The sequence below is a fragment of the Pelophylax lessonae genome (assembly GCF_965119305.1).
Source record: "Pelophylax lessonae genome assembly, chromosome: 1".
NCBI classification, from domain to species: domain Eukaryota; kingdom Metazoa; phylum Chordata; class Amphibia; order Anura; family Ranidae; genus Pelophylax; species Pelophylax lessonae.
The window spans coordinates 178,451,853-178,466,475 of NC_138768.1; the positions used below are offsets into that span (position 1 = coordinate 178,451,853).

The 14,623-nt window shown below is 42.9% G+C and overlaps 1 protein-coding gene across 1 annotated transcript in view; it reads left to right on the forward strand.

Annotated features, from left to right (window-relative positions):
* The window catches only part of SLC25A46 (solute carrier family 25 member 46), a 68,480-nt gene that overhangs the window by 22,169 nt on the left and 31,688 nt on the right, over positions 1–14,623 (forward strand). Inside the window, exon 3 of the mRNA XM_082243126.1 lies at positions 11,454–11,511. Within this exon, the coding sequence (XP_082099252.1) occupies positions 11,454–11,511 (58 nt within the window). The remainder of the gene's footprint in view (positions 1–11,453; positions 11,512–14,623) is intronic.

A 14,623-nucleotide genomic window follows, 5' to 3' on the forward strand; every position in this document is an offset into this window, starting at 1 on the left:
CCCAGTGTGTTGGGATGCGTCGGTTGTCATGTGGGAGAAACTAGCAAAAACACAGTGGAGACGCATAAAAAACGCAAGCACTGCATTTTTGATACATTTCTGCTGCGTTTCTGTTAAAGTCTGTGGAACCAAAAGCACAACCTGTTGTGGGCAAAAAAGTCCCTGACCCTTTCCAAAAAGCATTGGTTGAAAACGCACAGATGTGAACGTGATTCATAGGAAATCATGGTAAATGAACTGTAGTGCATTTCTGCAAAACTGAAAATGCGTGCCAAAACACATTGGTGTGAACGTAGCTTAAAGCAGAGTTCCACCCAAAAGTGGAACTTCCAATCATCTGCTTCCTCCCTGCCCTCCTGTGCTACATTTGGCACCTTACTGTGTGTGTGTGTGTGTTTAACGGGTACCTGTCTTTGACAGGTATCCTTCCCCACTTCCAGGAGACAGTGTGGCGCTGTCCCTCAGAAGTTCGGCCCCCTCCTCCTTTCCCCGCTGCTGAGCCAATTGGAATGCGCAGCTTCACTGCTGGTTTCCCTTAGAACGAATAGCGGCAGCAGCAGCCGATCCGATAATCAGCTGGGGTGCTGACGTTGCGGGCTCTCTTGACTGGTAAGTGTCCTTATATTAAAAGTCAGCAGCCACAGTATTTGTAGCTGCTGACTTTTAATTTTTTTTTTTTTTTTTCCCCAGCTGGAACACCCCTTTAAATCTGTGACAGATGCCCTCTGTAAGGATCTGCACTGATCTCCAAGTACTTCCTGCAGTGCACATTAATGTAGGTCTAATTCAGATCAGAATTCAGACAGACTGGATTCTGATGCATGCATTGAGCCTGCACGGATCTGCACTCTGGGATGTGTGTGGAGATCTGGGAGTACAGATTGCTTTTTAGCTTATGAATGTGCATGGGCCCTGTGAGATTCAACTTCATGGTGACAATTGCTTTGCTTTTAACTGGTTTTGAACAAGGGGTTATCATCAAAGTAGAACCATAGACAAAACTTTTTTTTTTTGGATAGAGCAAGGGAGGGTTATAACCCCTGTCAGATTGTTTTTCGCCATCTTGTGTTCCATTGCAAAGATTTAGCTTCACTTCCTGTCCCATAGCCAAACGGGAAGTGAGAGGAAATCCCTGCAAATTAAGGGAATTCTTTGGGGACCCCCCAGGTCACCAGAACTAGTGTCCCCATTGGAAGATTTCCCTTTTATTACTTTTCTGGGGATAATTTCAATGATAACAGTATACAGGACAAATGGAGACGGTGAATCTCCTGAACAGGGACACAGACTGCAATAAAAACTGACAGGGGTTTTAATCTATCCCCATTCTATCCAAAACAAAACAAAAAAAGGTTTTGTCTTTAGTTTTGTTAGCTAGGTCACAAAGCAATCAGTGTAAGGGTCCTTTCACACGGGCGCTCCGTGTGTCCGCAAATCATCCTATTTTTTTGCGGATGATTTGCGGACTTTAATGTAAGTGAATGGCACTGCGGATGTCAGCGGAATACCATCCGCTGACATCCGATTTTCCTCCTTTCAGTTCTGTTCCGTTTTTTCGAATGGAACAGAACCCTATTTTTTCATCCGTGTAAAAAACGGAAAGGAAGGAAAATCGGATGTCAGCGGTGTCATCCGCTGACATCCGCAGTGCCATATACTTACATTATGTCCGCATATCATCCGCAAACGGATGGGATGATATGCGGGCACACGGAGCGGATGACACAAATGTGAAAAAAAATAAAAAAAGTCCCGTAGCGGACTAAAGCAGCGGAGCGGCCGTGTGAAAGGACCCTAAGTTCAATCACTAAAGATATAAATCTAAAAATGTTTGTATCCAAAAAGTTGCATGTGCGATGGTGGACCTTTTTCAGCTGCGTGCTTTTACATTTGTACTTCAGTGTTATTTATATATGTGTGTGTGTGATTATATTATTATTATGTACTGTAATATATTAGTATTAGAAAAATATTGTTGAAAATGCTCTATAAAAAAGTTAGAAGCGGTTTTCCCTTAGCCCCCTTTCACACGATTGGACCAATCAGGTCCACCTGTCCGTTTTTTAGGCGGACCTGATCAGGCCACCCGTTCTACTCTATGGGGAGGCGGATGTCCGCAGACACCCACCTGGTATCCAATCCAACAAGATCTGCTGAAGACAGACGGATGGCGATACGTTTGCCATCTCTCCAGCGGGTCGATCGGATGGGATCAGATGAAAAGGGACAAGCTGTCAGTTTTCATCCGATCTCCCCATAGAGGAGAGCAGGACTCTGACAGGTCTGTCTCTGCACAGTGAGCAGAGACTGACCTGTCATCCGCCTGCTCACTCTGTGGAAATCAACAGATCAACCCATGTGAAAGGGGCCCTAAAGTAAAATGCACATATTTTCGCAGGAAAAAAAATGTGCGTCTTATTATTTTTGTCACCAGAGCATGCAAAGTAGTGTACCCATAAGAAGTGTACTTACAAGTTCATCTGCTGTGGTGGCAGATAGGATTTGTAGTTCATTCATTCATAGATCTCTGTGAATGAATGGCATGGCTGTGCGGTTATCCCTGCACAGCCATCCATGCCAATTTCAAATTTGATAGCTGTTGCAGGGGAGAAGAACCTAAGATGCTGTCACAGGGTGGGGTTGCTTAGCAACATGTTATATGTTATACCCTAAATATGGAGTTGAACTTTTAAATTGAATCTCTGCACAATTTTTCTTTTTTTTTTTCTTTCGATTTTGAATAAGTGGGAAAGGGTTAGAACAGAGAAGACTAAGAAGGGTGCTGTTTTGAGTATGAAAAGAAAGTTTATTGGTAATAATAACATAAAATCCCTTTAACTTAGAAATGCAATCAGGCACTTGTAAGAAGGTGATCAGGGGTAGTAGCAACAGATGTGGAATCCAGCTGTGGAGAGTGGTGAGTCACATCTATGAAATGACAGCAAGTAGGTTCTGCAGTCCAGAGCAGGTAAAGGCAAACTAGCAGCATCCACAAAGTAATTGGTGATCTCTAAGATGAAATGTGCAAGAAGGTAAAGCAGGGCTGTAGCAACAGATGTGGGACTCAGCAGTGAATGACAGCTGACAAGTGGCTTAAACAGTCCAGGGCCTGCTCAAGCAACCGTGGTCCTCAGAGTGGTCCTCAGAGTGGTCCTCAGAGTGGTCCTCAGAGTGGTCCTCAGAGTGGTCCTCAGAGTGGTCCTCAGAGTGGTCCTCAGAGTGGTCCTCATGGCGGTCCTCATGGCGGTCCTCATGGCGGTCCTCATGGCGGTCCTCAGAGTGGTCCTCATGGCGGTCCTCATGGCCTTGGAAGTAATTTTATGTCTGGCAGTATAAGACAATACATTTTGGGGTCCAAACCCTTTCTGAAGCCTGGTTTGAGAATAGTGAAAAGCATTCCTATGTGCGGAGAGATTGGCAAGATTGGTGATGCATTGTTAGACAGACAATTGTTCAAAAAGATATTGCTCTGAAATCTCAGAGCACCCGCCGTAACCGAGATTTGGAGAGGGCTAGAAGACCAAAAATGGGACTTTATGGGTACCAAGCAAGGATCAGAAATTCAAAAGTATATATAAAATCTTTTAAATTTTATTAAATACAAGTATAAAATCAATTACAATACAAATGAAGGGGAATGAAGGGGAAGAAAGAAAAACAGTTGGATACATTACATGAACAGGTTCAAAGGTGTCAATAAACCATATATATATATAATATTACAGTGGCTTATCCGGAGAGTAGCCTGGCTGTTGTCCACAGAAAAGCGCCCAACATGTTTCGCCAAATGCTTCTTCAGGGGCATATAGCTATTGAAAATATGGTCGTAGTAGTACTGTATCAAAATATAAAGATGTATTACATACAGTTCATATACAAAGAAAGACATTACGTGACACTGTAATATTATATATATATATATATATGGTCTATTGACACCTTTGAACCTGTTCATGTAATTTATCCAACTGTTTTTCTTTCTTCCCCTTCATTCCCCTTCATTTGTATTGTAATTGATTTTATACTTGTATTTAATAAAATTTAAATGATTTTATATATACTTTTGAATTTCTGATCCTTACTTGGTACCCATAAAGTCCCATTTTTGGTCTTCTAGCCCTCTCCAAATCTCGCTATGGTGGGTGCTCTGAGATTTCAGAGCAATATCTTTTTGAACAGTTAACTTAGGGACGTTGGTACCATTTTGTACTGCATCTGCTATTTATTCTATTCCCATATAGACACACCTCAATTTATTTAGACAGACAATTGGTTTAGTAGATCATAGTTATATTATTACACTTATAACAAAAACAATTATGCTTGATACTTTATTGAACTAACATTCAAATTTTCAGGACATGCTGTTGGGATGTACCCCCTTCTTCTAAGGGCAAAGCAGTGTTACGGAAAATTGGCAAATTTAAAAAAAAAAAAACAGTAAAAAAAAAAAAAAAAAAACATGGTCACAGAGTAGACTAATAAAATTTTTAACACAATGTGATATACCTAAATTGTAATAATAAGAGGTAAGACAATCAGAATACTGCTGGTAAATTTAAATTGTTAAGATTTCATTGATGAAAAAATGTACGTGTTATAGCACAATTCTACCACTAGAGGGAGATGTGTTGCAATGTATTTTTAAAAACCACATGAATGAAGCCATGTAAGAACACTTCAAAAGGATGGAATGTAAGGAAGATTGAGAGGAAATAGCTACTCAGACTCCACTCTCACTAGTGCGGTTTCCCAAGCATCTACTGCTGTACTGCAGTGCACAACAATGAACATCGCATTATTCTCTATGGTGCCCATTCACAATAATTTGTGGCTCCATAGACTTCAGTGGGAGCTCATGAACGGTGCATGTGCATGTGTTTTAGTGCATTTGTGGCAGTGTTTTTTGTTAAGTAACCAGTTTCCTCCTACACAAAAAAACAAAACATGTAAACATGCTCTACGGAAGCGCACAGAAAAACGCATTACTATGTAGAAGCATTAGTATGATCCTAGGCTAATAAACCTAGTAGCCGTTATCAGCACAGCAATGCATTTTGATACTTGGCGCACATGTGAGTCAATATCTGTGATAGAAAAATATATGAAATGCAGAAGTTATGATCGGAGTATATAAAGACAAGAAAAATACTATGGAAGTAAAGCAAATTGAAATGAAATCTTGATCAGAGCAATGAGGGTGATTTCCAGCTTCTCCTTGGGGCCTTTTGGGACTTTTAGGCGTTTAAAGTTATACAATGTATCCAACATGTTAAATCGTGACATCTAATCTATGAAATCTCTCAGTTGAGGAATACCAAGGGGGGAATAGATTCATTAAAGTGGTATTAAATCCAGAAACCAAAAAAATATATATATTTCAGTTTACCAGTTCTTGGATGTGGTGGCTGCATTAGTTTTCCTTTTTTTAGACTTTTTTTTTTAATAATTTTTTTGGGGGTTTTATACCGCTTTTAACTTTCAGATCTTTTGTGGATTTGTGTTTCTGTACAAATTGGCGTGGGGCACTATGATCCAAGATCTCCCTCTTTATGAGTGGGTAATGTTCCCCAAATCCATTACAGGAGACTCTGATTATATATTCAACATAAAGGAGAATGCAAGGACATGTTGGACAATAAACAAACTCTATGTAACTCCTTGAGAGCCGGTTCACACTGGGGCGACCTGGTCGCCTGACAGGTCGCCGTAGGTCGCCTGCCATAGAGAAGCTGTGGACCCGTTCTAATAGGAGCGACACAAGTCGCTCCGACTTAGAAAAAGGGTCCGGAGCTTCTTTGGGGCAACCCGGAGCGACCTGCATTGACTTCAATTATATGAAGTCCGTGCCGGCCGCTCCGAGGTTGCGGTGCGAGCTGCACGCCGCGACTTCACAGGTCGCCCGGCAAAGTCGGCTCGCCCCAGTGTGAACGGGGTCGAAAGCATTTGTAAACCCTATTTTTTTCCTAAAATAAAAAAAATCATGTTTTACGTACCTAGTCTGTAGAATGGTATGCACAGGAATGGCCCAGAACCTCCTTTTCTGGGGTCCCCCACCAACACTGTCAGCTCCTCCTCTTCTGTGTCTGCCTTCATAGCAAGTTGCATGCTATGGGGGCAGACGTGCTGGCTCGCTCCCAAGACGGGCTGTGTGTGTCAATAGACAAACACAGTACAGCTTGGCCACTCCCCCCGCTCTCTCCTCACTGGGTTTGACTGACAGAGCCTCCAGTGAGACCCAGAAGAGGAGAGAAGAGCAGGAGTAGACAGCCACAGCTCTGGATCGAGAATGGACTCAGATAAGTGTTGGAGACGGGGAGCTTTTATTGATAGGTTTTATAACCTAACACAGGGAATGCATTAGGGAAAAATGCTTTTTGTCTTTAGAACCATTGTAATGTTGTATGTTGAATACTACTCATTTTTTGTCATTATTTTACTAATATTAAGAATTTTCCACAAATGAATCTCAGTCTGGGAGGTAACGTGGGGCCTTACAATGCATGCAGGTGAACAGTATTTAAAATGTTATTTTTGGAATCAAGTCATTGATTAGTGTGGTGGGCTTAGGTGGATGATCTAGGTAAGTGCAATGTCTCCTGCATTCTGGGCATATGTCCCTGCATGCATAGGGCCCTAAACGCAAATGCCACTCATTACAGCATCTAGCTGCAGTGTATTTCAATAGCCACTGCTCTTGCAGCTGTTAGTATACCTAAATAGTGACTGCATCTGATTGGCTGCAGTCACTGTTTGCTTGAGAATTTTCTGCCTAGAGCCTTTGATCTTCAGACCAAAGGCTGTTAAGCTTGATGGGCCATCTGGTCCACCAGTGGCTTGGATTTCATCTGATTCAGCTGTGTGTATGGCCAGCATGAAGGCTAGTAGACACGGGCAGAGTATTGGCTGGTTCAACAGAAACAGGATGACATTCAGCCCATGTGTGCAGCAACCTGTCCGACATAAGCTGGTTTAATGAGCGGCTTTTATCGAACAGGCATCCTGGAAAACAAGCATCTGATCAGGGCTGGCAGCCAATGGCTGTGAGTGCTGATCAGTGTGTTCTGGCGGGAGCCGCCCCCCTGTCAGAACCCAATGGATCAGGGGGGGAGATCGCTGCACTAATATTGCTTAGCTAGTACAGCGACCTCTCTGTTTTTTTTTTTTATGTTCAGCCTGCTGGGTTGATTGAAAAAAAAAAAAAACTCCCCGTGTGTCCTTGGCCTAAAATTGGGTTCACTAGGCTAGTGCAGGAGTTCCCAAACTGTGGGTCGCGAGCTGCATTTCAGTGGGTCGCTGGCAGATTTTGAGCCAGAGCTGCCCCGGCAACCCAATTCTCTCCCACATTATTCCTGCGGCTCACTGACACCCGCAAGCGCAGCCCGATATCCTGGCTGTACTTGTCAGCCGTCGGTGAACTCTGTCAGCCAAGAACTTAGCGGCGCCGCTGCTTCCATCCTGTAAAGTTCGGCTCCTCCTGACACAGGCGGAGTCAGTAATATTGCACTCCGCCTATGACAGGAGGAGCCATGACGCGATTGGCTAAACAGCGCGCCACTGCACTCTGAGTCCCCTGCTTGGAATCAATTCTTCCACGTGCTGATGAGAGGTGGGGTGGATGGGACCAGCATGGGATTGTGCAGACGTGAAGAACACACAGGTAACCTATGATGGGTCACCCTGTACCCTTCAACACCTCTACCTAGGTAGCCAAGCCACCTCCTGCTCATGCCATGCCTCCTTCTTCATCATGCCTTGTCTCCTTCTTCATGCCATGGCCTCCTTCTTCATGCCATGTGGCATGACATGAAGAAGGAGGCATGGCATGAAGCCTGAGCCTCATTTTTCATGCCTTGCTTGACTTCCTTCATCATACTATGCCTCCTTTTCTTCATGCCTTGTTTCCTTCCTTCCTTCATTCATGCCTCCTTCTTTCTCATACCTGTGGCACCTGGTGCCATTTGCCAACCTCCTTCTTATGACTATAAAGTGTGACTTACTCACCTTATATGTATTATCACCATGACCATGGCATCACCTCTCCTTTTCCTGCTTGTAACTATTATATATAATTCAGACAGCACTACAAGTACCAGGGCTACACAGTGCCAGTCTGATGAATGCAGTAGGTACAAAACTAGTTTGGCAGGCAGGGTCTTCTTTCTCCCAGAATGCAGCAATGGCCCAGCCAAGTCAGTACACACATGAATGGGTCCAAGTTAAAGTATAATTCAATTCTATCTGCTTTGCAGCAGGTGTAGGTGCCCTATACCAGCATTCACTTCCAGCAAAAGGAACTTTTCCAGGTTAAGTTCGGTCAATTAAACTGATTTGTTACTAAGATCTAGGGAATAATTATTTCAGCAGGTGGACTGCTGCTCACTTTCAGGGCTGATGATGGGAAATGAGAGGACGTAGCAGTTTACTAAATTGAAAAGTTGTAAATTGATATTTTTAATTTAACATCCCCCTCCCTTTAAAATATGCATTATTATTATTTGCATGTATATAGCGCCAACAAATTCTGTAGCGCTTTTACAATATTCAATTACAAGCAAGTGGGTCCCGAAAGATAACTATTCAGAAGTGGGTCTCGGCCAAAAAAAGTTTGGGAAGCCCTGGGCTAGTAGAAGTGGATGCAGGCATATTTATTGAAGCCTTTGATCTCTGTACAGAAGTGGCTGGAGTTTTTTTGTGATCTTTTGTAGGTGACCACTAGTGGGACCTGATTATCCTTTTCACTTTGATTATAATGTAATGTGAGTCTTATGAGATCATCTGTGGTGTCTGAGCAGATCTGATTGTACCTTAAAAGGGCTGTCCAAAGACGTTGGATTCTTGTATGTGTCTGGGATGAAAACTACCATGCCTGAGTTATGTGAGAGATGGCCTTTGGGTTTTCTGTAGGTGGATGTTTGCAAATGTGCTCCTATAATTCCTATTGTGGTGTCCAGGAAGTTTATTTCTGTTTGTGAGTGGTTTAATTTAACTTTTAGTATGGGGTGGAAGTTGTTGTGGAATTGGAAAAGAACCTCTTTACATGCAGTTCAGATAATCAAAATGTAATCTATGAAGGGAAAATAGACCCAAAGGGCTTTCACTATAGGTGAAAATAGAGCCCTGGACTCTTTATCTCATAATTAATCACCAAAATAAGATCTCCAAACTGATCTTTATTGTTCCGCTGTGGATTTCACAACAATCTTTAGCTTTATATAAGGCCCAAAGAAGGGAACCCGAAAGATTGCATAGCCTAACTTAGCCTATAAAAGGTATCGCCTAGGGATGCACCGAAATGAAAATTCTGGGCCGAAACTGAAAATGCAGGATGCCGAAAACCGAAATTGACTTTTTTTCCACCAAATTATTTTAAAATAGATAGAACAGGGGCATACACCAGAAACAGGCAGCGACATACACCTGTAGCTGTCACCCTGTCGCAGTATATGTACTGTGACGGGTTGGCAAGTCGTAATTTAATTACCAATGGTATTTGTATTATGCAGCATGAGGGGGTTAATGTATTGCCATTGGTCACTGATGCATTAGTGACTGACCAGTGGCAGTTAATTAACCTCTTTGTGCTGCATTAGTGCAACCAGTGTCAGTGTTAATTAACACTGGGTGCACTGACACTGATACTGGTTGCACTAATGCAGCACAAAGGGGTTAATTAACTGCCACTGGTAGGTCACTAATGCATCAGTGACCAGTGGCAATACATTAACCCACTCATGCTGCATAATACAAATACCATTGGTAACCTCGCCTCAGCGCCCCACCCCACCCCAATGATGGCAATCTCCTTGTGGGCACCTCCATGACACAGGCAGACAAACTCTCCCCTCCTCCTGTGTCCTTCCTTTCAAAAATCCGTGCTCTGGCTGGTGGCCCGCCTCCCAGCGATGTCACTACTACGACTATGTGTATGAATGAACTAACACACCAGGCGGGCGGGCGAGCGGCCGCTAATAGCTGTGACTAAGTGAGCCCTTCAGATCCCTGTCAGCAGAGATACCCGCCTGACAGAGAAGTGAAGGGCTCACTTAGTCACAGCTATTAGCGGCCACTCGCCCGCCTGCCCCGTGTGTTAGTTCAATTATACACATAGTCGTAGTAGTGACATCACCAGGAGGTGGGCCGCCGGCCAGAGGTAGGATTTTTGAAACCTGCACTGCGGCCATCATTAATTTCGACATCTTTAACCCATTTTCGGCCGAAATTTCGGTGCACCACTAGTATCGCCTAAACTCCAAACTTACTCCAAAATTAGAAAAGAGCTGGGCTGACATATATGGAAACAATGCGTGTCTCAGTCCCTAATATATTGCATAGAAACAGGAGATGAAGGCCCAGGTGGGGCGCTGAGGCGAGGTTACCAATGGTATTTGTATTATGCAGCATGAGTGGGTTAATGTATTGCCACTGGTCACTGATGCATTAGTGACCTACCAGTTGCAGTTAATTTATAAAATTACATTGGTTTATTATATAGAAAAGTAAGAAAAAGACATAATATTACACACAAGATGATCATCAACAAAAAAAACATTTCCATTACATACATATACTTGTTAGTCTGCTTGAGCATCAAAAATATCAATGGTCTGTGCTAGATGAATCTCGACGCGTTTCGCGAAGACACCATTTCGCTTTATCAGGAGAAAAGCACAGCTATCTTCAGATGTAACAGGCTGTAAATTCTAAGGTACTCCAAGTCCACTTGTCAGGACCCTACTGTTTTCCCATGTCCAGACTATCAAGTAAAAGTTCATAGAAGCGGAAGAAACCGCTATACTCCACACACAAAAGGAATTGTCCTGTTCAGTCTCTCCGGGAGTTAGGGGGAGAGGGATATGTAGCCATTTTTTGGCCTTTTTTCCATCTTTTGGCCTTGTCCTCTGGAGGTTTTCCTGCTCTGTGTGTCCTGCTGGCCCGGTATCCCTCTCCCCCCAACTCCCGGAGAGACTGAACAGCACAATTCTTTTTATGTGTGCTTCCGCTTCTATGCACTTTTACTGGATAGTCTGGACATGGGAAAACAGTAGGGACCTGACAAGTGGACCTGGAGTACCTTTGAATTTACAGCCTGTTGTTACATCTGAAATAGTGTCTTTGTGAAACGCGTCGCGATTCATCTAGCACAGACCATTGATATTGTTGATGCTCAAGCAGACTAACAAGTATATGTATGTAATGGAAATGTTTTTTGTTGATGATCATCTTTGTTGTGTTAATATTATGTATTTTTCTTACTATTTTATATAATAAACCAATGTAATTTTATAATTTTGTGTATGTCTTGTTAAAGTCCCTTGGGCCTTCATCTCCTCCTGTTTCTTACTCCAAAATGAATTAATGGCTGAAACAGTACAGTACGCTTTTACGTTTATTTCATAGGAATATGTACATGTTGATTAGCTGTTACTTACGGTAATCTTTTGTTCTCTAAGTCTCTTTACAGAAAATGTGTTGGCTCACCCGTGCATTGTCTTGCGCCGTCAGTGCCAGGTAAATATAACAATTTATTGTAGCAGATCTTAATGGTTGTTTTATTAAACAGAACCAGTGTATCACTTAAATTATACCTAAATCCCATATGTATAATTTAATTTTGGATAGAATAGGGGAGGGTTAAAACGAATGTTGTTTTTTTTACCCTCGGGGTCTCCCTTTACTTCCTGTCTTGTAGACCCAACAGGAAGTGAGAAGATATCTTTCCAACGTGGGAGAAATCACGGAAGTTGACACAATAACAAGTGTACCCACTGGAAAGTTTGCCCCTCTTTTCCAGTTCTTGTGTCAACTCAATACTTTTTGAATATACTCTCACTTTTATTCCCAGTGACATTGGAGATGAGGAAAAATAGAGTAACTGAATATCCCTGACATGGACATAGAAAGCAATAAAACCTGAACATGATTGTTCCAGCCCCTCACTATATTCAAATCTTCAAAATTCAAATAATTAAAAAAAAAAAAGGAAAAATTGCCTTCATTATACAATTTTCCTTTAGATTTTCCAAAAACCATAAAATATGAGGTCAGACCTAACCACTTGTATGTAATCAGGCAGGTCCTTGCACTATTTGTTGAAGGTAAATCTAAAGGAAATTGAATAGGAATATTGTATAATGTATGGCCAGCGTTCGCTAATCAAATGAACCATTTACTCTCTGTATGGCACAGTCTTCCTTCAACCACAAAGGGGAGAAAATCAAGGCTGGTCCCAGAGGTGTGCAAGTCATTGAAGGGCAGGCAGATGTTGCTACCTGTCATTGAAAAGAGATCCTTCTGTCTTTGACTACCTAAAGCATGGTACACACTACTAGTTTTGGGAATAAAAATGACAGCTCAGAAGGAGCCGCTGTACTAACTATCCGACATTAGTACAGTGATCTCCCTTCGCTGTGCTATTGTGTTCTGACAGGGGAAAACCCCCCTGCCATAACACTCCGGTCAGCACTCTCAATCATTGGCTGAGAGCACTGATAAGGAGCCAATCAGCAGACCTTTTTCTGTCATACTCTTTCTACAGAAGCTGGCCTGGCTGCAGTACACCGAGCATCGGCTGTTTTCTATTGAGCACTGTCAGTGTTGATGGAGGAATGCCTCCCGTGGGGCTATCGTGTTCTCCTGGTGGGGGGGGGGGGGGGTCTGGTTCTCTTGCTGGGAGAACACATTGATTACTGCTAGTGGCTATAGCAATAATCGCATCCTAAAAATTCCAACATGCTGTTTGTACGAAAGTCGATCGATGGATCGCCTTTGGTACAATCACTCTACCCATAGATCCAAAACCATCTATGGTCTACTTAAAATGTTTGCAGCTAAATTTTTCAGAATCAGGACTATGGCTGGCCAAAGTTTGCACAACTTTTGTCCAATTCCTGCTGAATGAGCCCCACAAGCACCATTTGGCTTGACAAAAGAGTTAAAAATCGACTGAGCTTGTGGAAATGTATAATTCGAACAATAACTGGATCTTTTCAGATGCATTCACTGTTCTGCAGGGCCACTGTTTTCAGATAGTCGCTGCTGCTAAAAACAATATCTGGCAGTGGAGAGTCCTCCATCCATGCTACGTAGTGTGGAAGGGGGATTCAACTTTTTTTTTTTTCTCTCCAGGCTGAACAAGATAAAATTAATTTGTTTGTGGCTAGCTTAGGGCCCTTTCACACTGATCAGTTCTTTAGTTTAAAAAAGTAGAAGAAAAATGCATTCCTTTTGCAAATGCTCTGAAGCTCTTTGCACCGGTCAGTTGCATTTTTAAAAGTCCTGCTTGTTGCAATTTTGGTGCATGTTAAAAAAACATTGAAAAACGTATCAAAAGCGCACCACTGTTGCCTTTTTGGTGCGTTTTTTTTTTTCCCTCATATTTCAAAGGTGCATGTTAGGGGTCAGGCACCCAGAAAACGCACTGGAAATGCATTAAAAACATCTGATGCATTTTTTTTGCAATGCAGCAGCGTGAAAGCAGCCTGAATCATTATTCTAATGCATGCCTTTTTTCTTTTAAATGTGTGATGCATGCACACAAACCTGAGGGTTTAATCAGAATAGTGAATGTTTCACAAGAGAAAGAGAAAGTTTCCATAATGGCGTAGAAGCCAGTTGTCATTCTTCATTTGCAAATGTACATCACTTGAAAGCTGTGAAGCAGACAGTTCCAGCACTGCTGATTTGAATGAAGTGTTTCCTAAATGGATCATTTCCATGAATGTCTGCTGGACAGGTCACTACTAATGCTAATGTCATGTAGGCGGTATTTTGTGGAAAGCCGCTGACTGTTTTGGCGTATCAAATGGCATGTGATACCTCTTGAGTGAAGATTTGTCACGTTCTATCAGTTCCCTTTTATTCATCACTAGTGTTTACCAAGGAACATGCCAGTACGTGCGGGCGATCATAGCTCTGCCCTGTACTGGTGTGCAGTCACTAGCACCTTGCTACATTATGCCTTTAAAACTCTAGGATTAAAGTGGTTCTAAAACCTATGCATGTTTTACCTTCATGCATTCCTTGAAATAAAGGAGTTGTAAAGGCTTTTTTTATCCCTATGCATTCTATGATGAGGCTTACCTATAGGTACTGTAAATATCTCCTAAACATGTACCGTTTTGGAGATTTTTACCCTACATGCAGCCAGTGACATCACTGGCGCATGCGTTCTGAAGGAATGGGCGCTGGTGCCGTACCTTCATAGCTCTGTGCTGTGACTGTCGGCTTGCGTGCGCGGGAGTGACGTCACCGCGGCTCCAGCCAATCAGATGGCCGGGTGCCGCGATCCCGGAAGACGGGCGACTGAACATGTCGCCCGTCATACAGGTAAGCGGGCGGCACGGCGGGGGCTCGTTCTTAGGTAAGTATTTCATAATGAGCTAGTATGCGATGCAGGTGGAAAAAAAAAAAAATGTTATGGGTTTACAACCTCTTTAATACTTACCTGTGCCCTAGTGATGTCCACGAGGCCCTCACATGTCCAGGACTCTCCCTCCTGATTGGCTAAAATACAGCCGCTGTGCCAGTGGCACCTGCGGCTGTCAATCAAAGCCAGTTAGCCAATCAGGAGAGAGGGGGGGTGGGGCAGAACAGCTGTGGAAGTGCTGGATAGGAGGGAGGG